This window comes from Calliphora vicina, chromosome 1 (genome assembly GCF_958450345.1).
Source record: "Calliphora vicina chromosome 1, idCalVici1.1, whole genome shotgun sequence".
NCBI classification, from domain to species: Eukaryota; Metazoa; Arthropoda; class Insecta; order Diptera; family Calliphoridae; genus Calliphora; species Calliphora vicina.
In genome coordinates, this window is record NC_088780.1 from 29,861,174 (window position 1) to 29,887,230 (window position 26,057).

The window sequence follows — 26,057 nt, forward strand, 5'->3', positions numbered from 1 at the left end:
ATTGGAAATTTCTGAAATATAAATGGAAATTTCTGAAACATAAATGGAAATTTCTGAAATTGAATTGGAATTTTCTGAAATATAATTAGAAATTTCTGAAATTCAATTGGAAATTTCTGAAATATAATTAGAAACTTCTGAAATACAATTGGAAATGGTGTAGTTATTGTTATTTTGTTTGTGTTATAGGTATTAGTGATAGGATTTGTTTTTAATTGTTGCGACGATCTCGAGGTAGACGCCAAGAAAATGAGCTGGTCGAGGCGGCATTAAATAAAACTCACTCACCAAAATGAACAAAGAGTTTCTTCGTAACAAGCCATATTTCTTTCACAAAGGATTCTTTATTAAAAAATCCTTGCAAAATTATAAAAATAAACTCATAAAAATGACTTTTTTTTGCCTTCTTTCTTTCTCCCGGCTTTTTTTTTGTTGATTCAATAGAAAGAAAATTGTTCTATTTTAATCAATCTGGCAACTTTATCTGAAAAAAGTCGAATGTCGATAAAAATCGGAAAAAAGAGAAAAAAGTCGAAGTAAGTCGATAAAGTCGACATTTTGCAATGTAAAAAAAAAAGCTTTTTTGTTTTGTTATATGAAAAAAAAATTATTTATTTAGTGGTGACAGGACTTGGAAGGACACCTTTCTAATTCAACAACCTCCGTAAAAACTGTAAAAAAAAAAGAACTAACTACTACTGCCTACTTTTAGGATGACTTGAAAAATTTGACATAACGGTATTTGTGGTGAATTTCTAAAAATTCACCATTTTTTTTATTCACCACGAATTTTTATTCACCACGATTTTTATTCACCACACACTTTTTTCACAAAAAAAAAATCAAAAAAATCAGGGTCGGGACCTCCCTCCCCTCTCTCTCTCTCTTCTCCCTCCCCCTCCTCAATCAATCAATCACCTCTCTCACCGACCGTCCGTCGACCGTCTTTTTTTCCCTCCCTCCGTCGCCCACGTCGTCGTTCTCTGCTGCCTGCCTGCGGGTGGCGAATTTGCTAGAAAATCGGGTTCGTGGTATTTATGCGAACTTTAAAAAAAAAAAGAATTTGGGAATTTTTCTATAATAAAAATAATTATTAATTAAAAATTTGCTTTGGGAAACAGGGTACCTCAAATAATTTTTTTATAAACAATATGGTAGCTCTGTTATTTTGACACATCAAACCGCAAACAGCTGGCGAATTTTTCGCTGCTTTTTGTATTTGTTGTTTAGAAAGAAAATTTATTAACAAATTTTGTTATTTGTTGATTTTAGGAGAGGATTGTGTGTTAAAGATAATATTTTTTTAAAGAAAAAAGTAAATAAAGACAATTTATTTATACATTAGTTAAAAATATCCAAAAACTTGAAATTGATAAAGTAATAAAAATACAATTTTCCAATTGCTTAAGCTGCAACTTTGTTTATTACTTTTTTGATTATTAAATAATAAAAAAGAGAAAAGTTTAAATAACCGTAAAGTGAGTCAGTTTCACAGGTCTCTATGAACAAATTATATTCAACAACTATTAAATTAAAAGTGAACGCAAATACGAAGTCCAAACACTGAGTGAGTGTGCAGACAAAAAAACTAAAAGACACACTGGAACTTTAAGCAACAATTTTGCTAAACATTAAAGAAAATAAATAAAACAACATAAAACGTAGGTATACATAACAATGTATTTTCTCCAAATATGGAAATTATTATATGTCTAATTATAGTTCAGCAGTAAAATGACAGATCAAAGTATGCTGGACAATACCACAGTGCCCCCTGTAGTGCCCACAAATCCTCATGAAATGGCTTTGCAGTCATTATGCAAACAACTTTTAAAATCTCGATTATTTAGAGGCTTCTATGTGGAAAGACGTTACGTGGAAAATGTCAAAGGTTATCGAGATATAGTGAGTCTACAAAAGAGCGAAAGAAGTCTGGACAAAATGCTAAGAGACATACGCGACAAACTGCAACTGTTCTACAGTCATCAAAATCCTCTAATGTGGATTGGTGTTACCAGCGGGCCACTGACTGGCATTAGTACGCCACAGCCGGCAGCTTTAGAAACTCATTTATGGGTGGAAATGAAAGATTTAGCCTTTGGCCAGTATTGGTTTAGCATAAAAAGTATACGTTTTCGTGATAATGAAATCTTATTAAAACTAAAAGAAGTACAACCCGTAGAAGAGGAAGACACTCCCAAATGGGCACCCAGTATAGCCAGTACAAAGGCAATTTGTGATAAAACCCAAGACTCTTTAGAAACATCCTCATCCAACTCACTGACCGTCCCCCCCACCGCCTCAGCATTAGAAAGTCAAATAACTTTTGATGATTTCATGTTGTTATTGCAACAATGGTGGGCCACCAGCAAACAAACTGTGTACGATTTCATGGCTCAAGACATTTCCAAAGAAAACATTAAGGGCCTCTTAAGATTTTTGGGTCTACTCATTGTTTCCCTACTATCGGCGGCTCTAGTGGGTGTTAAATACCTGGGAGTATTTACTCTACGTTTTATGTTCGAACTAAGTCGTCTCACGCATGTCTTAACGCCGATCATTTTCAAAATAATCGAAGTGTTTAATAAAGTAATTGGTGGCTTTTACATACTTTTGGCTATGATCTGGAAGGATGCTGTGGTCAATCGTAATCAACCGAAACATAATGCTCTGGAGTACAATCGTCCCATGTACAAAAGTATAGAGTATGATGTAAGACAACGGCGTCAGGGCTCATCGACGGATTTTAACAAATCTTTTCAATAGATTTTTTAAGCAATTTTAAAATTTCGACTTGGAAATGATATTTAGAATTCTGGACAATTCTGATTATAACAAGGTAAGGAAAAGTAACGCAAAAATTTTATTTAAAATGTGATCACAATCTAAATTTGAACTCATTATAAAAAAGCTATAGAAATGTTCAGGTTATCATATAATTAAATTGATGTTGTATGCAAAATAAATACACGATTAATGCCGATAATCTTAAGATGATTTTGCATGCCCGAAATTGAACGCTATAAAAGAAAATCATTTTTGCAACGAATTATTACTTGTTATGTAAAATTAATCCATTACGATAACCCGAAGCACAACAGTTCGTATGTGAAGCCAACTAGTCGAATAGACACCAAAGCCAAATATAAATGGCGTTAAGGTAATGCTCTGTATTTGGTGGGCCTTAAGGGTCCTATCTATTATAAGCTGCTGAAATATGCCCAGACCATCACACGGAACATATACAGAATACAACTGATTTATTTGAAGCTAGCATTGGCGGAAAAACTTCCAAATATGCGGCCAGATATGAAACTAATATTTCACTCGGCCACATGTTGCCAATACCTGTTACAAAACTATTTAGAACGAAGTTTTTTCTCACTCGCTTTATAGTCCAGATATTCCCCACTGCGACTACTATTTGTTTCGATCGAAACAGAACGCTGTCTCTGGGATACGCTTCACTTTGGAACAGAGTATTCAATATTGGCTTGATTCGTACTTGGCCTAAAAAGATGAACAGTTCTTTTGGTTCGTAATCCATTTGTTGCCAGAATGATGGGAAAAGATCATAGCTAACAATCAATTCAGCATTTTTAAAATACACCCAATAATTGGCATTTGATATACAAGTCAAAAATCCGCCTTAATGATTTATTCTCATTAGTATTTATTGCTTACATATTTATATCATAATTTAGCAAAAGTTTTTACATAAATAAAAATTGTCCACATCCACTAATACGCCCACTTATTAAATACATCTGCAAAATACATCAGTCTTCGATGATCAATCATATTTCAGACCAAAATTCGATTACTTATATCAAAACTCACAATAGCTTAAATCGATAATAACTTGGCCAATAAGCGTTAAATCAAGAAAAGTAGCTCGATCTGTGATCACTGATATTTCTGACCAAAATTCGATTTTTTATATAAAAACTCAAAATATCTAAATTCGCTAATAACTTGTCCAAAAGCGTATAATCAAGAAAAAGAGCTCGATCTGTGATCACTCATATTTCTGACCAAAATTCGATTTTTTATATAAAAACTCAAAATATCTAAATTAGCTAATAACTTGTCCAAAAGCGTTTAATCAAGAAAAAGAGCTCGATCAGTGATCACTCATATTTCTGACCAAAATTCGATTTTTTATATAAGAACTCTAAATATCTAAATTCGCTAATAACTTGGCCAATAAGCGTTCAATCAAGAAAAGGAGCTCGATCTGTGATCACTCATATTTCCGAACAAAAATCGATTTTTTATATAAAAACTCAAAATATGTACATGCAAGTTTTTGACAACAAACTTAGGTTCTTTGTCTATGCTATAGAAAAATAGAAACATGAAAACAAATTGATAAGAATTACTTAAAATTGTTTGGGTGTCGCGTTCATGTATACATAATGTTATAGATAAGTGAGTTGTCATAGAATAACTCCTATTTTCCATTTAAACTTGTATTAACAATGATATAGACATTTATGAGTTATAACAGAATAACTATAATTTTCTATGTAGATTTATATTTTAGTCACTTACAAAATATTCAAATTTATTTTATTTATTAACATTTTGTTCTTCTTTCAGATCGCACACTTTTAGTTTCCTCTTTCTCAACTATAATAAAAAAGACTCCAGCAATTTATTATCACTCCAGATATTATTTTCTTTATTTATTAAATATAACATAATATTTATAAAATTTTAAAAACGAAAATCATTAGGCAATCTTTTATACAATTCAATATATTTCGGAAAGTTTCGAAATAAAATTTGATGATTAGAAATTTAGTTCCTTCCATATAAGTTTTGCAGGAAAATCTAAAAATTATGGTTTCCGGTAAACTCTGGTTTAAATCTGCAAATCTGAAAAAAATAATATAATTGCATTTAGTTTAATTAATATCCGTTTTATTCAAATGAAATCTCTTTATTGTAACTTCAATTTAAAACAAACAAAAATTAATAATTGTTGGTATAAATTTTATTTTCTGTAATTTGAAAATTACTTAAGAGAGTTTTTTTTAAATTATTGCGAGATTTCATAAATATTTTATTTATTAAAAATGTATTTCAATTGATTATAATTTAAGTAACTCTATGTCGTCTGTATGTCATTTCTTTATAATTTTTAAAAACTATACTAATTTATATTTAATTAATATATATAAAGTAAGCATAGTTTTATAATAAACAAACTTTATATAACTGCTTTGTTCCCGTATATGTCAGAATTAGTAAAACAAATAGAATTTTAACTACAGCTAGGAACACAGCATAATATAAACAGGGAATTCTTTTTCGCATTACTATTCGAAAATTAAAATTTTGCGAATCAAAAATTCGAACATTGTCATTTTCGTATTAATTTACGGAGCAGATTCCAAGGTTTTCAGGCATGTGGGGAAAATTTATTTGGACAAATATCATGTTTCAATTACTTTTAAAAATTCTTTAGATTTGCAAAATTTAATTACTTTATTAATTTGAATGATTTTCTTCACAAGTCCGATTATTTTTCTCCAAGTATAGATAAATTTTATATATATTTTTTATACCAAAACTAATATACTTACTATTATTTCTTAGAATATTCATTTTATTTGCACTTGCCCATGTAACTAGTTAAGAAAATCCCATATTTCATTATTCAAAATCCTATTATATTTTTAAAATAATATTGACACACAAATATTTAAAATCGTATTTTTTTTAATATGTCATTTAGGTCCATTATAATACAAATTTAACTTAAAGTTAGCACCAACTATAGGTCTTAATATAGATAATTTTGTGTGTAACATTTAACTTTATTTTTGTAACTATTAAGTTGTAGTTAAATTTAACCACAAAATTTATTTTGATTACATTTTTAATTCATAATTTTTTTTAAATTATGAGCTTTAGTTAGTGCTAACTTTAAGTTAAGTTTTTAATGTTAATTAGGGTTAATTATTAATTATGATATAAAAAAAAAACAAAATTATACAATAATAAATATAAAATTTAACTTTTATAAAAAGTCTAAGTAGATTGGTTAAGGTTATCAAATTTTAAACATATGTATGCAAACAATGTATGCCCATAATTTCAACAAATAGATATCTGCGATGTAAAATACCCAGCAGATATATTTATATCTACGGTTAAAAATTACCAAATTTTTACTCCATAAGTAGCTAAGCACTGATAGATATATATTTGTTGAAATTACGGGCATAAGACTTAACCATGTTTAAAATATTGATAAGTTATAAAGCCTAAAAAAAATATATACAGCCCTATTATGAATAAAAAATTCCCCGGGAGTTTGTTCCCTGGAAGTTTTTTCCCATTAAATTTGAATAGGAAAAATGAGAAAAGGGAAAAAACTCCCGTGGAGTTTTTATTCATAATTGGGCTGATAAATAAAACATATTTATTAGAAAATTTATTAAGGTGCTTTGACAAATTGTTTAATTCGATACAATCATATTAGTTAAGATTAAAAAATTGTTAATAAAAATTTTAAATGTTGTAATTCATTTATATAAATTCCGAAATTTTCGCATTTTTATTGGAATATATTTAAAATGGTTTTATAAAGAGCCCAAAACAAACTAAGTTTTTTATAGGGAGTCTTTAAAAAGGTGTCATTGTGACAACTTTTAATGCGAATATCAATTTATTTATAGAAATGTAAATATAATTTTACTTATTAAATTAAGGCAGATCCAAAGCTACACGTGGGAAACAATTTAATACCATTATTGATGTTACCGATGATACCGATGATACCTAATACAAACCCAATAACGTTGTTTCTATATTTGTTGACCTGTGTTATTGCTATTAGGTTTAGTCATCTTCGGCATAAAAATCTGATTGTCATTGAACTATCACATTTAAGCTCGATATAACTTACTGTCAAACTGCGCTCATTATCTGACATTTATCATCAGTATACTCAGCAAATCATCATGAATAAATTGAGGCTACCAAATTATCAAAATTTACTGTGAAAATCAGTCATCGATTCGCTCAACTTATTGTATTCATCGTTGAGGCTCATTTTTGGCTTAACTCTTTGCGGTTTGGTGGTTAGATTACTAACCACATTTTCTATAGTCTTCAAAACATAGTTTATTGGCATCTATTGTCATTTTGCTAAACAATTATATTTTTGGAAGTCATCGTTTATGATTTTTTGCAAAACTTTGCCGTCAGGGTGCTCTGGTTACTTTGTTATTTCGGTTGTTTGGCCAGAAAATTTAGTCAAAAATATTCGATTTCAAAAAAATTTATACGAAACAAAAATTTTTATTATAGTTATTTTTAATGCCAACCGCCACGGTGGTTAGTAAACTAACCGCTTCACTCCACAAAAAACCTTAGAATAGGGTTGTATTTTTACGTTTTGAATTATTTTTTCTTACTTTTTATAATAAACTAACCTTGATTAAAGTAAAAAATCGATTGTTTTGATTTTAAACTTACAAACAAGTAAGAAAGTATGGTCGGTCAAGCCCGACCATATAATACCCTACACTAAGTAAAAGAGCAAAGACATTTTTCTTTCAAAATTTCAATAATTTATATTTTTGAGTGATTTTCGGAAGCGGGTCTATATGGGAGCTATGACTAATAATGGACCGATCGTAACAAAATTTAATGACATGAATTTTGTATATATGCAATTTGTGGAGATACATTTATAAATTAAACATTTATGACCGATAAAGTCCAATTTCGGAAAGACATTTGTATGGGGGCTAGGTGAAATAATAGACCGATTTCAGCCAGTTTCAATAGGCTTGGTCCTTCAAAATTGCGACCTGTACTCTGTGCAAAAGGTTTACATGGACAGCCAGCCTGCCAACCAGACGGACGGACATCGAAAGTGATTCTAAGTCGATCGGTATACTTTAAGGTGGATGTTAGACTAATATTTTTGGGCGTTACAAACATCTGCACAAACGCATAATACCCTCCCCACTATGGTGGTGTAGGGTATAAAAAGCGTGACTGAAAGAGTTAATGGTTTTATTAATAATCAAAATTGCCGCATATGGAGTGTGATCTACCCACAACAGACCCTATAGACTTCATTACATCCAGAAAATGCAGAGTTTGGTGCATAATCGGACCTTATTTGTACAAAAATGAAGCCGTAGCTCCCGTTACGGTCAATAGAGATCACTATCGCACCATGATCAATGATTATTTGTTTAGAAGTATGGATGACACTGCTCCGGTATGATGTGAAGATCCAATAGGATAGCGCTTCGTGCCATACGGCGACCGCAACCATTGATTCATTGAAATCCAAATTGGGCGACGACATGATTTCAAGATATTGACCTGTCAATTGGCCTCCAAGGTTGTGCGATTTGACAGCTATCGACATGAAGTCATACTGATAAACCAGCAACAATTGGCGCCTTGGAGGTGACATACTATCGCACCATGTGATTATTTGTTTGAAGGTATGGATGACATTAGCTCTGTTCAATAACTAAAAGTTGTTACTAGTTAGTAACAATTGTTACTGGAAAAGCGTTCATTAACTCAAAAAACTTGCAAGTAGAGAAAAAAACAGGAGTGTATAAATTTTAGAGAGTGTTCTCTCGTTGCAAACTATTACAAGTTCTATTTGGAACTCGTAATAGTTAGCAGCTTATATTTCATATGTTTTGCGTTATTGTTTATTTATTTAAAATTTTATTTTTGTGGTGAAAAAATGTCAAAACAAAAGAATTTTCAATAAAATTGAAGAAAATGTGAGTATTTATTCATTTTAAAAGGAACAAAATAATAAAATTGTGTGTATAAAAAAATTGTTACTGGAAAAGCGTTCATTTACTTTCATTTCATGAAGTCACAGGTTTATGCTGATAAACCAACAACAATTGACGCCTTGGAGCTGACATACAATGCTCGAAAAATTGTCCCAAAATTGGCGGTGGTCATATACCCGAAATCATGTATTTACTTTCGAATAAATAAATTTGAAATTATAAAAACTTTAATAAGAAGATTATTTAAAAAAAATTGAGTGTTTTAATTGCTTTTTATTTATTTAGTTCAGTTATTATAAATGTGATGGTAAGTATTATTAATTAATTAATTATGTATGTTATTAGTTATTAAGTTTTATTATTTATACTATTTCTTGTATTGACTGCGTTGGTTGGTGGTGTTTATTAAATATGTGTTGAGTTTAATTATTTTTATTCCAATACTTAACAAACAATGCAAATAACATTTTTCTTTATATATATTAATTCAGTTTAATTTTTGTATTATAGGTTTTGTATTACATTTGTTATATTCATCTGGCATCTCTGCCCCAAAATAAAAACATCGTGTTAATTTCTTGCTAGAAAGAATTTTCTATATTTTTAAAATAAAAAGTTTAAATCAACTTGATTTAGTTTAAATTTCTTGAGGAAGGCTATGGCTACTCCAAAAAGAAGAAAACATTGGGGGAATAACCCTAAATTCAAGGTGCCAAAAACCTCTGACGGACCCAGCTCTAGTTCAAATAGATTTCAACTACTATCAGATGAGGAAGAAGAAGCAGTTGTTTTTAAAGAAAAAATACCGCCTATAATTGTAGATCAAGCACACAGTTTTTCGACTGTTATTGGTTTAATTGATGAGAAATATACTTATAAACGTATGACTATTGGAACGAAGATTTTATCGAACTCTATACCGCTCTACATTGATGCTCTAACTGTTCTTAAGGACAGAAAATTTCAGTTTTATACACATGAGTTAAAGGACGCTAAAAATTTTAAATTAGTTTTATTTGGCCTACCTAAACTGGATCCAAAGATAATCATCGAGGAATTTCTAATCTCGCATAATATTAAACCTGTGAGCGTAAAGGAATTGGAAACAAAGCGTACCAGTGTAGATGACGCACTTTACATAATCGAGTTTGATCGTCAGCATGTATCAAAGAGGGAGATTATGAAAATAAGATATTTTTGTAATATAGCTGTTTATTGGAGAAAACCCCTCAGGGGCAACAAAGGACCTACTCAATGCTCCAAATGTGCCATGTATGGACATGGTGCTAAAAATTGTAATCGCATAGTAGTGTGTTCAGCCTGTGCTGGCAACCATGAATATGCATCCTGCCCGCTTAACAAAGGTATCCATGATGGCAGTATTATTTTTAAGTGTTACAACTGCATAAAAAAAAACTTAAGAAATGTTAATCACAGAGCCGATGACCCAAAGTGTCCCAGCCGACAAGAATATTTAGAAATACGGCAAAGAGTAACTTCTAATTCAAGGGCTATAAACAAAAGAAGTAATGTTTCGTTTTTTAATGAAGATGACAATGATTTTCCTCATTTGCCAAGGCAAGATCACCAAAGTAACTCGCGTAACCCTCGCGCTTATGGCAATTTGTATTCTGAGGTAGCTAAGAACAAAAGCTACAACAAAAATAATAGCGATGACATCTCCAACGAACGTCTCATGGAAATATTTTTTGATGCTGTCGATGCTTTGCAAAGATGTCAAAATAAATATGACAAGCTAAGAGTTTTAGGTATGATGCTTCAACATGCCATATAATTCTCTTTGTTTGCAAAATGTTCATGTTATGCATTGGAATGCCCAAGGTATAACAACTGAGTCAGCAGCTGCCCAGCTGGAATATGTTTTACATAAAAGCAAAATTGATATTCTGCTTTTAAATGAGACCTTTTTAAAACCGCACCACAAATTTAAACTTGGTGGATATAAAATTTATAGAGAGGATCGTCCTTCGCATGGTGGAGGAGTTTTAATCGCTATTAAATGTAATATAAAACATACCTTGTTACCAAAAATCAAAACAAACACTGCAGAGAACATATCAATTCAAATTAATATTAATAGGCGCCCAGTTACTATCACTTCTGTTTACAACCCAACTCACTCAGCTAATTTTAAGAATGACCTGGACAAGCTGACGTCCTTCTCCAACGACTTCTTTTTATTTGGAGATCTAAATGCCCTACATACACTTTGGAATTGTGCATCAAGTAATCCTGCTGGAAGAGAGCTCTACACCCACTGTCTCCAATCCGGTTATTACATTTATTACCCAAACGAGTATACACGCTTTGGTCAAAACAACATCCCAACCCAGCCATCCACGGTGGATATTCTTTTATCAAACTCTTGTTTGAACTTTACAAATCTGGAGACACATAACAATGTTTTGCAGTCGGACCATGTACCAATATCATGCGTTATTACTGGTAATGTTCTAAATACGACGTATTCAGTTCCCCTGTATCACCATGCAGACTGGACAGCAATCGGTAACTGGGTGGACAATGAAATTAGGCATCAGAATATTGATCAAATGATTTCTAATTCAGGTAATTTAGATTTATGTTTCGATAAATTAATTTGTATAGTCAAAGAAGCTTTTATGAAAATACCAGTTGGTCAAAAACATCCATGGCAAAGGGAAATCTCCGATTTAACTAAAATGTTAATTGGTCAGAGAAACAAATATAAACGGAAATATCAAAGATGTGTGGATGTTAATATTAAAATACAATTGAAAAGTATTATCAATCAGTTAAATAAACTAATTGATTTCCACCTCAATAAGGACAGAAATGAATCATGGTCAAAATTTATTTCAAAATTACCCACAGGTTCCAAAAAATTTTGGAAATTAACAAAAGCTTTTAAGAATAACAAAACGGCATTTACTGACCTTCATGTAAATGGGGATGTCATAAAATCGGGCGACGAAAAAGCTAATATAATAGCAGACGTATTTGGTATTTCTCATTCCATCACTATAAATAATTCTTCCCCCATGGATTCAGCTGTCTCAAGTTTCATTCATGATCTCAACCATAAAATTCCTGAACAATCTGATATTGAATTTTCCACTTCGGATGAAGTTAAATCGTATATTTTATTATTGAAAAATAATAAATCACCAGGGCTAGATGGTATTAATAGTATTATACTTAAAAATATGCCAGATTTCTTTTTTGAAATCTTAAGTAAACTCTTCAATGCCTGTTTAATAGAAGGATACTTTCCTACGATTTTTAAGAAAGCTAAGATAATTCCTATTCATAAACCGGGAAAAGATCCCAAATTACCATCCAGTTATAGACCAATCAGCATTCTGAGCCTATTGGATAAAGTATTTGAAAAAGTAATACATAGGAGAATTTTAGATTTTGCTGATCAGAATAATATTATTAACTCCCGTCAGTTTGGATTTCGCAAGGAGCACTCTACTGTACATCAGCTCAAAAGAGTTGTTAATTTTATTGAAAACAACAAAGCAGATCGGAAGAGTACTGGTGTTATATTTCTTGACATCGAAAAGGCCTTCGACTCGATTTGGCATGATGGCCTTGTTTTTAAACTTAACAGTTTTGATTATCCCCTGTACTTACAGAAAATTATAAAAAGCTTTTTGGAACATCGATCATTTGTGGTATCTATCGACAACTCATTCTCTAGTGACAGACAAATACAAGCTGGTCTGCCGCAAGGCTCAGTATTATCACCCACCCTTTACTCAATATATATTTCTGATATCACTATTCGTAGAAATCATGAAGTAGCTTTTTACGCAGATGATAGCGCTTTTATCTGCTGTGGTAAAGTGTCTAACGCGATAATTAGGAAAATGGAAGATGGTCTGAAATTTACTCACAAATATTTTGATAAATGGAAAATAAAGATTAATGATGGCAAAACCCAGGCAATTATATTTCCATATAATAAATCGAAAAAACGTATTCCTACTAGAAATCTATATTGTAATGGTGTCTGTATCCCCCTGTTGGATAAGATCAAATATTTAGGAATTATATTAGACAAGAAGTTGTCATTTAAAGATCATGTAAATTATACTTGTGAAAAAGCTATTAAGTGCGGTAGAGCCCTATACCCATTGCTCAATAGAAGATCTAAACTTAATTTAATGAATAAAATTCTTATTTTCAAAATGTGCATTAGGCCAATTATGTCATACGGTTGCCAAGTCTGGTATCATAAAGCTGCTAAAACTTATACGAAAAAATTACAGATTATTCAAAACAAAAACCTGAAAATAATTCATAGCTTACACCCCCGATACTCCACTGAGTTATTGCATGGTAATTTTAAACATACAATGTTTAATTCATTTGTAAGGGATCTGACTCTGTCATTTAGGGAAAAATGCAGAACGTCTTCTTTTGAAATAATAAGAAATTTGATAAATAATTACTAAGACTCTTTTGCATCAAAAGAGTTGTAATTAGTAATTATTTTTAAAGATTTCTTATAACGTTCAAAGATTGTTAAAGGTTTTTTATAATACTTTTCCTTAATTACTGTGATATTAGTAGTTTCTTTAATTGATTATTTAGTTGTTAATTGTTGTAATACTTTTAAGTAAATCCTCAAATCATTGTAAATACTTATTTTTATAAAGGATTCAATAAAGATTGCATATAATAATAAAAACATTTGTTATATTCATTTAAATTTTGTTTTGCTTTTAAAAATAATAATATAACTTTATTACCGCGCATATTTTAGTTGTTTATATTTAAATTTGATGTATAATAGTTAATAGGTTTTAAATGATGTATGTATAAACACATTTATAGTATATATGTATTGTATGTAGGTTCCTATATATGTTTTTACTTTAATAATACTCGTATGCCTTTATATTTGAGTGTATGTAAATTAAATCGGCTTTAAATTAATCTTTAAATTTATAAAACTTAACCTCAAAAACCTTTTTTCTTTTTATTTTTTTGGCTAAGTAAAAATATTTTTGTTTTGTTTTTATATAATTTTCTGTTATAAATATACAAAGATATACATTTATATATATTTTATTAAATATATACTAAATATTTATATATTTATTTTACTTGTTTTTTTTATAAATAATTACGAGTATTTTTTTTTAGCAGTTTTCATTAATTTCATTTTGTAACGAAAACGTTTTAATTACACATTCAGTAAGAGTAAATATATTAAAAATGTTTTGTTATTTTTCTTTTAAATAATTCAAGTTTTATATAAATAGACATTTAGTTAATAAGAATGAATTTTTTTTTTTAAACTATAAACAGAATTTTTTTATTTGTATAATTTTTAAGTTTTAGCAAATTTAGAGTTATATCTGAAAATATTTATAAAGGGAACTAATATTTCAAAAGGAGTATAAATATAACTATTTCAAAATTATTTGAATAGCGGGAAATAATACGCAAAATTAACAATACTACAGTTTTTTTTTCAGAGGGAAAGAGTTGTAATTAAGAAAATATAATAAGTAATTTAACAAGTAAGAGTGTTATAGCAGGTTTTGCCGAATCTTGTATACCCACCATCAATATGTGATAATAAAATATAGGGTTTTATTATGGATCGATCCACATAAAAGTTTAATATTATATATATTATATTAATTGGTAAAACAGATCATTTGGTAATTAACCAAATCAAATGGAAGAAGCTAAAACAAAATCTACGGAATTGAAAACATTCTGAACGGAATGTGTGACAGGCCTGTATATATTGTAAAGTCACAATTATTTGAGTCAAAACAACTCAAACTCCAGAAGTCACAATACTTTTCGGGATTGGGATATCCTGAATCCCGGAAAATTACGAAATTTTTGATTTTTAGGAATATCGCTTCAAATCCAAACGGATCCAGATTTTTAAATTTAATCAGGGAGCAGCAGGTCTCACTTGACAGACTTATACACAAGTTTATTAATAAATTCGCGTTGACTATGAACGATATTTTTCGTCAGTTCCATACATTAAATAATTAGCCCCATTAATGAATAAAAAATCCGCAGGAGTTTTTTTCCTTTTCCCATTTTTAATACTGAATTTGAATAGGAAAAATTCGGCTGTGCCGAATCATGTATACCCACCATCAATATGTAGTTTTGGCCTTATATGTATGTGGATTTGAATAACATTTTATGAATGTATGACTTATATCGAAATTTATGTTAATATCATTTATTGACAATAAAATATTTTTCTGATATAGGGGTTATATTATTATGGGTTGGTCCTCACACAAGTTGGTAGAAGGATTTATTTTCATATACAACTTGTTTATTCAATTTAATCACGATATTAATTATTATAAGACAATTAAGAAAGTTCGTGTCCTTTCTGAAGGGGACCATGTATGGGACAGACAAATGAAGCCGGACTTTACAGTATAATTTCAGTGAAATTAGAACCCAGCAAAAAATATTCTGGATTTGGAAGCAATAAATATGATTACTGCATCTTCTACTGCTACATTAATTGCATCCTAAAATTATTGCCTTACAAAAATTATTTTGGAAGGCATACATTAAGCTATTCGTATAGGTACTTACGTACTTAGAAAAAATCAGCGCTTCTTGTGAGGCAGCTCTAAAATCTATGTGCACAATTGTTTGCACATATTTAATTCGATGAATTCAGGTTAATTTTAAAGCTGTGAAATATGCTTATTTTGGATTCCTTATGCAGAGCCTCTACGCGAGGAATCCCATATAAAAATCATGTAATCTTTCATGCGAAGTGGTAGCAGTATACAAGTGCTCTCTGCCTTACAAACCTGCTTCCGAGGAAGCACCATTTTTTGCTGGGAACTTATTTTGTGCAAAATTTTATAAGGATTGCCGCATAATCAACAAATTTATGACTGCTCAAACAGTATTCCGGGGGACAATTGTATGGGGCTATGGGAAATCATGGAAAATTTTCAATACGAAACAAACCTTATCAACAGAGAGTATTTGTGGTTAATTTTAGCCAGCTGGCTCCTTTCGTATGTGCCCTATCGTGTTTTAAACAGACTTAAATTTTTTGTTATAAAATAAAACAATACTTTTATATATTATTTTAATTATAAATTTTCGACAAAAGTTGTGCAGTTTCAATTGTTACACGATCAGTTTTGTTATGAATGTTCAGAACACGGCTATAAATATGAAATATCTCTTGTGTCAAATGTATTTTAATTCAATGCATTAGTATTTGCTTTATTATATTTTTACTTAAATATAATTATTAATGAAATATATACTATTTATTGTTAAATTTAATGTTTTTTGACGTTTAACTAAAATCTCGAAGTCCCGAAATCCCGGGATTTACATTTCTAAAATCCCGAATCCCGGATTTTGTAAAACCCAGTCCCGTTTGGCATCACTAGTAACAAGTAAGAGTGTTATATGGGGCTGTGCCGGATATTTTATACCCACCACCAATATAATACGACCACCGACTCTTGTGCATTTGGTATAAAACATTTATCTGTTTCACACTATTTGGTTAGTTATACCCTACACCACCATAGTGGGGAGGGTATAATGCGTTTGTGCAGATGTTTGTAATGCACAAAAATATTAGTCTAACACCCACCTTAAAGTATACCGATCGACTTAGAATCACTTTCTGAGTCGATTAAACGATGTCCGTCCGTCCGTCTGGTCGGCTGGCTGGCTGTCCATGTAAACCTTGTGCGCAGAGTACAGGTCGCAATTTAGAAGATATTTCGATGAAATTTGGTACATATATATTTTTTTCGGCTCAAGGTCCAAGCCTATTGAAACTGGCTGAAATCGATCAATTATTTCACCTAGCTCCCATACAAATGTCCTCCCGAAATTGGACTTTATCGGTCATAAATGTTTAATTTATATATTTATCGCCACAAATTCCGCTCCAAATAACTTTTATATATACAAAATTCATGTCACCAAATTTTGTTACGATCGGTCCATAATTAGTCATAACTCCCATATAGACCCGCTTCCGAAAATCACTTTAACGTGCATAAATCGCTGAAAAATGTTAGTACACACACAAAATTCAACATAGTTAACTATAATATAGACATAAATCACACGACCTAATTTTATGGTGATCGGACCATAATTGGTCATAGCCCCCATATAAGGCCCACTTCCGAAAATCACTTAAAAATATAAATTATTGAAATTTTATAAGAAAAATGCTTTTGCTCTTTTACTTTGTGTAGGGTATTATATGGTCGGGCTTGACCGACCATACATCCTTACTTGTTTTATTTTGTATATTACTAGAAAATATCAATGATAAATTTCCCACTAGGCAATGAACAATAACTCGGTGTGTTTTGTTGTGTATGTATATTCCGGACGTTGGCCTTATGTATCATTATGGATCAATAGTAGTGTTTATAAAAAACCGACTTTTTAAAAAACCGGTTTGTCGGTTAACCGAAAATTGGCCTTTTTTAAAAAACCGGTTTTTCGGTTAACCGACATCGAAAAAACCGGTTAAACCGGTTAACCGTCATATATGTGTAGAAAACATAAAATGTCCAATAAAGTATATACAGCTTTAAAATTTGTAGTTTTTAGTAGTCAGGAATGGTTAATATTAAATAACTATAAATATACAAAAGAGTTGAGTCCATTTTATTTTGTAAAAATTTCAAAATTATTGTCTCAGTCAAATGGAATTGAGTATAAATATGTTACTAAATACATATGTATATAATATACTTATTTTAATTATTGGTTTATTCATTATATTTCAACCAAAAAATGTAAATCAATTTTTTAATTTAATATTTGATCATTTTGAAATTTATTATCACCTCGACTTTCTGATATGAAACAGAAAATGTTGCAAGTCCCAAAAAAGGACTTATAAGATGCAAACGCACTTCTTCTTAGCTGTGATTATTTATCATTATAAATCATACCAAATAATTAATAAAACTCCATTATCAGATTTCAAAAATATTTCAAATCATGGATTTTTGTCTCTTCTGTAATATTTCTGAAAAGCTAACGAAATGATTAATAAATTAAAATTGTATGAACAAAACACACTAAAGAAGTCAAATTTATTGAAAGAAGGTATGTACATCGTTTGGTAAAATCATCACTAAGTTTTTAATGAATCATTAGTAAGATTTAGCCTAAACTTATAGAACTATGCGGAATTTAATTTTAATTTTTAATAGTTTCATTATGTGCAAATAAGTTTTTAAGTAAATTCATCGTCCTCTACTATTTAGAATCATTGTAATTCTTAAAAATATTAATCTAAAGAGGTTTGTATTGTAAATCAGCAGTTTAAGTTTCAAATAAGACCAATAATAATATTGAAAATGCGCAAAAACATGAGATTTATTCATTTTAGTCCCACATTTTAAAAACCGGTTAACCGAGTGATAAAAACCGGATAAACCGGTTAACCGAAAATCATCATTTTAAATTAACCGGTTCGCAAAAAACCGAGATTTTGAAGAAAAACCGGTTTTTCGGTTAACCGGTTAACCGGTTTATAAACACTAATCAATAGCCACAAAATGCAGTAGTATGATTGATGTAAACAAGAAACAAATTTGTGTTAAATTGTTTATCAATATCGATAATTATGCGCGTTAACGTATTTTATATGAGAGCTATGTCCTAGTTATTCAAGAGTCATTGCTTATTTTGATTCAAATTCGTCTCAATAATGATATTTTAATGAGTTTAATGGCTGTTATAGTTATTCATGGAAATGGATCTTGGGCAGATGGTATGATCGTCACGCAACCCAAAAACTTCGACTATTTAAATCTGTAAAACATGGGTAGTTAGTTTCAAAAGAAAATTTTTCAAATCAGATTGTATATAATTTTAACTGACTATCTGTTGCTTGAACCGAGTAATAGAATAATTCAATTAGCAACAAATTTGACCATCGCAACGAATCTGAATATTTTAACTTTAAGAAGAAAACTTATGAAGAAATTCCCGACAAACATTTCCCTAAAATTTCCCAAACAATATTCCCGGGAAATTTTTCCCGCTTGGAACCTTAGTATTTACCAATTTTCGGAAGTGGACTTTATGGTCAAATATAAACCGATCCAAATAAAATATCGTTGGAACTTAGCTTTGCTAGGAGAAATCATGGACAGATTCCTACTATTTTCAACAGGGTTTGTCCTTTTATCATGGGAATAACGTATGAAAAATTTCGCGATATATTTAAATATATTTAAAGAAAATAACTAAATATCTTAAAAATGTATCAAAATTGTTCGAAGTTGTCTTACATTTTGGTCAATAACTCAGGTTATACTTCGATCGATTTTGTCCATTTTCAATACCAAATATTTCCTATAACTAAGAATATTATGAAAAAATTGGATCTTCCTAAATCCATCTCTGAAGAAACTATCTTGAATTCAACAGACGGACGGATATAGAAAGATCGTCATAGATTTTTACCAAGACCCAAAATATATATACTTTTTGGATCTACGATGTGTTACAAACGGAATCACAAAATCAATATACCCCCATCTTTATGGAGGTGGGTATAAAAGCAGGGGCCGCATTCGCGATCGAATGAGCTAACATATTGAGAAATGATTACGATGTCAAAATTGTAATAAAATATACTAAATTTCTAGCTGAATAGCGAATGCCACAATCTCGAAAAATCTCCTAATTCGATTCGAAAGGAAATCTTTTCGAATTACAAACATTTCCTTATCATATTAACTAACGCAGTAACCGCCCAGTTTTACTCAATATCGAATGCAGTAATTCGTCCACAGGTTTTCCAAACTTATGGATTTTGATAGGCTTATGGGTACAGATAATTTCTTTTGAGGTTCGATTTAAAGATTGTATTTCCAAGACATATTAAAGATCAAAAATTTTCCAACCTAATTCATTGATAATGAAGTTGTTCGAATTTGGTGAATCATGCATGATTTTGGTTTTACAACTTATATGTTCATTTTTGGGAATAAGCTCATTTCATATTTTTTTTATCGGATATTGGACTTAAAGTCTCTATTGTCACTAAAGTTACTCTCAAAAGACAATGGAGCAACGTTTTTGATATCAGAAGTCGAGGTGATAATATTCAAAAATTTAAATTTTATGAATAAACCAATAATAAAAATAAGTTTCCATCTGACTTAGATAATAATTTTGCAACTTTGACAAAATAAAATGGGCTTATCACGTTTGTATACCAAAAAATGGACCACAGTGAAAAACAAGTGTGAATAAATGCGAAAAAACTTTTTTCTTTGAAAATTTTATTCATATGGACCGATCGCCATCAAATTAGGTCGTGTGATATACATATGTCTACTTGTAACTTATTCCTGCTTGTTAAAGTGATTTTCAGAAATTGGCCTTATATGGGAGCTATGAGTAATTATGGATCGATCATCATAAAATTAAGTAACATGACCTCTGTATGTATAATACTTATTTGGAGCGAAATTTATGCAGATACCTATGTATATAAATTAAACATTTATTACCGATAAAGTCCTTTTTCGGAAGAACATTTGGTAGAAGGGTTAGGTTAATGGACCGATTTTAGCATGTGCCAAATTTGATTCAAATATTTTCAAAATTGAAACCAGGACGGTGCACAAGGTTTACATGGACAGCCAGCCAGACGGACGGACTCTGAAAGTGAATTTAAGTCGATGGGTATATGTACTTTAAGGTGGGTTTTAGACAAATATTTTTAGGCGTTTCAAACATCAGCACAAAGGCATAATATCTTCCCCACTATGCTGGTGTAGGGTATACAAAGGAAATAATTGTAAACTTTTTTTTTAACCAAACAGTGTATTTTTATCTTAGTTTAGCGTTTTGCATTATAATCAAAATGTTCATAAAAAGTGGACTTAGTAAGTTTGCTCCCTAAGCCAACGATATATATTTTTGTGGAATGACAAAATCTATATATCCCTCATCAGCTGTACTATATTTCAAAAATTAACACAACAATTGCAAAGAAAATATTTGTCTCTTTTAATTTTTATTAAATACTTCTTTTGAAAAACCCCAATCTAAGATATTTTGCAGGATTAAAAAAGGATTAACTGAAATTAGTTTTTAAGCTAAACCTATTCAGGTAGATGATGAAAATCGAAGGATTTCAAAACGATCGATTTGAAAAGGTGTGATGAATTTCGTTTGATTTCAAGAATAATTTTTTTTACCAAAAGTTCCCAAAACATCCGATAGGAAAGCAGTCCGGTTAGCTAAGTACTCGGACTATTTAGTACGAAAAGTAAAGCCAAAGCTGTTTTAAAAACATACAAGGCTCAGACAGGAACTCTGCTCGGAAGTTAAATTTTATAAAAGAAATATATGTACCTGCTGCATAATGGATGACGAAACATATCGCTCATTTGCTGTAACAACGTCATAATTCAAAAAAAGTTGTTTCGAGAAAAACAGCTTTGAACGTTTTATGACATTTTACTATTTCTTAAATAAATTTTCAACAAATCATGCGATTTCAGAAATAAAACTGATTTAAACAGCAGATATTAATATCTTTCTAATCTGTATTTAACACAGATTTTTAATTGTCAAATATAAGAGAAAACGTGAATTTTAATTTTGACGTTTACAACGAAAAAACACTGTCTAATAAAAAATAATTGACTTTTTTTAAAACTGATAAAACTATCAGCCCAATTATGAATAAAAATTCCCTTTTCTCATTTTTCCTATTCAAATTCAATGGGAAAAAACTCCCGGGGAACAAACTCCCTCGGAATTTTTTATTCATAATTGGGCTGTATATGAAAGGCTAAAGAACGGCGCATATTTTGTATTACTCAGTTCAAAACACCCGGATTTTGAGTTATGACGTTGTTGCAGCAAATTAGCGATATGTTCTGGAAAATTTTTTACAGCTACCGTGTCAATATTTTTATGTTGCTGACGCGGCAAAATAAGGCAAAGATTTGTTACAAAGAGCTCTATAAATACATAAAGGAATGCTTACAAAAGAGGATGCTTCCATTCATAAAACTTGTTATTATGTCAACTTATTTTTTTGCTGATTTGGCAACCTGTCACTATGGTAAGTAAGGTCTTGAGTGGTACAAGAAGAATAATGTGGTATTTGTAGCAAGAGAGGCAAATCCTCCAAACTGTCTGGAGCTAAGGCCAATGGAGAGATATGGGGCTCTTGCTAAAAGAGAATTGAAGAGCACTAGCTGTTCGAACAAAGTGACAGAAAGCCTATAAAAACCATAATGGAAGGGTTTCCGGAAAAGGTCCATAAACTCATCACTATTGATTAGAACTATAAAAATAATATTTTTTGTAAGTTGTAACAATAATTTCAATAACAAAAAAAATCAAATCTATAGGTTTAACATTTATGTATGTTAAGATTTTTTCGATCTCAGTCCTTAAAGTCCATCTTTTTTTTGTATTTAAATCGACATCGATATATATCCCATACAGTTTGAGTGGCAACAGTTAAACAAAGTTTATTCAACAATTAACTAAACCAAGATCAAATTAGTTTGCTGAATAGCAAGTCAGTAATAGTATTACAATTACAAAATAAGTTTGTTGGTTTGTTAAAAAATTATAAATAAAAAACATTTCATTTTTTTTCGTTATTTTTTTTATTAATGTTTATTTTGTATTAAGCAAATAAACAAAAACCAAAACAAAAAACTCTTTCATTATTTTGTTGTTGTTTTAATGTTTTTTTTTTTTGTTAAATATAGCATAAGTTACTAACAAATATTCTGGTTTGTTATTTACTACAATTTTCTTCTTTTTTGTTATAAATTTTGACTGCAGTTTTCGTTACGTTTTTGTGTGGTTGTTTTTTGAAAAAAGTAAAATAAAATTATATTAAACAAATCGGTTGTTGTTGGTTTTTTTTTTAAATACGATAAATGTATGGTTTATTTTAAATTAATTAATTTATTTATTTAATATAATTAAAGTGTTTTATACATTTGTTTGTCTGTCTTTTACTTAATTTTGTTTTGTTTTGTTTTTTTTTTTGTTGGGTTTATAATATTTATATATATTAATTTTTATTTTTGTTTTTTCTTTTCATTTTTGTTAAAATTTAAACAATTTATTTTATATATTTTTTTTATAATTTTTTATTTTTGTTTTTTTATACACCATAAATTCAAATGCATTTTGTTTTTGTAATAATTTTAGTTTATCCATTATTTAAATATTTATATTTTTTTATTTATTTAATTATTTATGTATAAATAATAATTTTTAATAATAATAATTATAATAATAATAATAAAACATCATAATAAATATTTATACCAAATTGTTTTGTTTTTGTATAATGATTTTTTTAGTGTTTTGTTTTTATAATTTAAATATGGTTAATCTTAACAATGGTTTTGTTGTTATATTATATTTTCCCTATGTTATTATATATATTAAATAATTATTTTTATTTTATTTTATTATTTTTATTTGATAATTAATTAAAAATGTTTGTTTTCTGTTTGTAAGTTTCTCATTTTTTTTTCTGGTTTTTTCAATTTCAAATTTGTTTTTGTTTTGTGTAAGGAACAAAGGAATTATTTTCAGTTTTGTATATTTTCATTTTTCAAATCAATTAAAAATTGTTGATGTTGTAGTTTGTTGGTTGTTAGGCTTATATAGTTAGTTCTTTAAATGGGAATTATAATCAAAGCAAGTTTAAAGTAAAGACAAATTAATAAAGAAATTTTAAACCAAATTGGGCATAATTTCATGGATAGCCCAACATGACACGTTTTAAACTTTTCAAAGTTCTTTAGCAATTGTTTAGTTTATTATCATTTGTTAATAATTTTTTATTTTATTTTTTATTAAACATTATTAATTAATTTAACAAATAACATAATATTTTTTTATATTTATAAACACATTTTTAATACATATATGTAGTTTTATATTGTGTGTTTGTTTGTTAAGAAGTTTATATGTAGTAGTGGCGTTTTAAAATTTAAAAAAAATATATTTCAAAAAAAAAATAAACAAGAAAAGAAAAAAACAAAAATTAAAATTTGTTTAAGAACTTAGAAAAAACTACGATATAAGCTCTTAATTACTTTAAATCATCGGTATCTTCAATCAAATCAGCATATTCTTCCCAATCGTTGTTTGAACGTGTGCGCAGGTTTGATATTGTCGGTAATTCGTCGTCATTGTCTTGAGTAGAAGAAGCAGGGCCACCACCATCTTTAGCGCCATTGTCTACAACCTCATAATCTTTAAGTTCCGCTTCTAAATCTTTTTCCCATTGTTCCTCTGTATTTGTAGAAAAAAATAGGTTAAACAAAAACAAAATTTTATACAAAATAGTTAGTAGGGCCAGCCATTATAATTGTGATATATTATTGTTTAAATTGTTTATTATAATAAATAAATTTTTATTTTTTTTTTATAAATTTTTATTATACATATAAAAAAGCATATATACTTTTGTATTTTTTAAAATGTTTTACAAGATTAAATAAATATTTTTTGTATTGTAAATAATGTGATCAATTAAATGTGGATAATAATCTGTAGTTATGTTGTTATCGATTCATAGCAAAATATATTTATATTTTTAAAGGAAAATAAAGATTTTTATCATTTTTAAACTTCTAACCAACATCACGTATGATTAATATTAATTAAGAGGTTAAGTTACAAAAATTGTGATAACTTTTGATAGAAAAGAACTATTAAAGTTTTTCAAAATGGAAATGAAAGCCATTACTTTTGAGTTCAAAAACTATAATATGCATTTTTTGTAATTAATTTCAAAACCAATGTTTATGGAATACATTTATTGAAAAAAAATATTTTTTATTGTGTGGGCTAAAGAGGACATTCAAATGAATTTTAAATCTTTAAAATCCGACATCAGCTTCATAAGATAAACATATTTAAAGATAAAAAATACCTGAATTTAAATTTTTGAAATCGCGAGTATACTCTAAAGAGTTGTGGTTACAGAATGTGATCAAAATCAGAAGACGGGAGGTACATTTGTTTGAGATGTCTTATGGAATTTATGATATTCATACTGTATTTATTTCAATTTATTCGTTTAATCAAACAATTGGAAAGGTGGAATTATTGCTGTGGACCTCCTCAAATATTGTCCTATCTGAAAACTTCCGTTTATGTAGGTATAAAAAGCGGGGCAACATTAATTACTATATATATTAGGCTGGGTCGAATTGTATGGATGATCAAAAAGTAAAAAAATGCTATCTACGGAAAATTCTAAGAAACTTTCCCCAAGAAACCATAGGTCCAAAATCAAATACTATATTGCTCATTTCGTCATATTATCCAATTAAAAAACTACGCAAAATAGGATTTGATTTTAGATCTATGGTTTCTTGAGGAAAATTTCTTAGAATTTTCCGTAGAATACGTTTCTGCTATACGATGTTTCGTGAAAAAAATCGACTCATCCTAATATACATACATATAAATAACAGTCCCACCATTTTTTGGTGAGACACGTAGGAGTGGATCCTAATGTTTTTTTAATGTTTACTGAAAATTTGAAGTTTGTGCTACATTTTGGTAATTTGTTGAATCTGCTTTAAACAAATTCTTCAAAAATTATCAGATTCAGTTATTGATTCCCTGATTCCAAATTACACATCGTATAACCCAAAAACACGCCTTGAGTTACATGAAATTCTTAATATCCCGTTTGGATTATAAAATGTCTTTCAAAACTTATGTAGTCGTATGGACTAAGCTTTTTATAGATTACATAAAGATTAGATTGCTACTGTCAATATATCGCACTGGTTCCTCTAAAGAGAGTCAACCCGAAATTTTTCAATTTTCACTTTTTGCAAGAAATCGATGTACAGTTCGCCAAAAAATAAATAAAGTTTTTTGTCCTACTGAAAATTTTTAAATTTTGAATTGACTCTCTTTAGATGAACCAGTTAATGAACAATTTCAATAAATACACCGTATATCGTAATGGATTCATTTGTAATGGTAAGTAATGATTCAGTGCAAAAATAACATGCAAAATCGTCTTTCAAGGTCTTTCGGCTTCAATTCGTATTATACCGAAATTTGAAATTGCCACTTAAGTAGTTGTTGTGTATGAAAACAATTTTCATGGAATAATGCCTGCAATTCTTAGTTTTTTATGGCAGGCCACTTTTGAATCACACTATCTCTCGCACGTTGAAACAAAAAAAACTTTGTTGTTTACCCATACATGCA

The 26,057-nt window shown here is 29.4% G+C and overlaps 2 protein-coding genes across 4 annotated transcripts in view; one reads left to right on the forward strand and one right to left on the reverse strand.

Annotated features, from left to right (window-relative positions):
- Nucleotides 1-1,541: 1,541 nt before the first annotated feature.
- LOC135955921 (uncharacterized) lies at nt 1,542-6,557 on the forward strand. Its single transcript, XM_065506348.1, has 3 exons — nt 1,542-1,661; nt 1,723-2,839; nt 4,603-6,557. The coding sequence occupies exon 2, from the start codon at nt 1,735-1,737 to the stop codon at nt 2,764-2,766; it is 1,032 nt and encodes a 343-aa protein (XP_065362420.1). The 5' UTR covers nt 1,542-1,661; nt 1,723-1,734; the 3' UTR covers nt 2,767-2,839; nt 4,603-6,557.
- Sap47 (Synapse-associated protein 47kD) overlaps nt 4,657-26,057 on the reverse strand; it is a 210,735-nt gene continuing 189,334 nt past the window's right edge. For 2 of the 3 annotated variants that reach the window (XM_065506328.1, XM_065506293.1), the window contains 2 exons: nt 23,915-24,113; nt 23,466-23,614 (listed from right to left, as the gene is read on the reverse strand). In XM_065506328.1, the coding sequence (XP_065362400.1) occupies nt 23,572-23,614; nt 23,915-24,113 (242 nt within the window). In that variant the 3' untranslated portion in view covers nt 23,466-23,571. Of the gene's footprint in view, nt 4,882-23,465; nt 23,615-23,914; nt 24,114-26,057 lie in introns of those variants that run through there. The other variant, XM_065506310.1, reaches the window with a different exon arrangement.

Excerpts from the sequence above, each read along its gene's own strand:
- LOC135955921 (XM_065506348.1), top strand. The coding sequence starts at position 1,735 with ATGACAGATCAAAGTATGCTGGACAATACCACAGTGCCCCCTGTAGTG.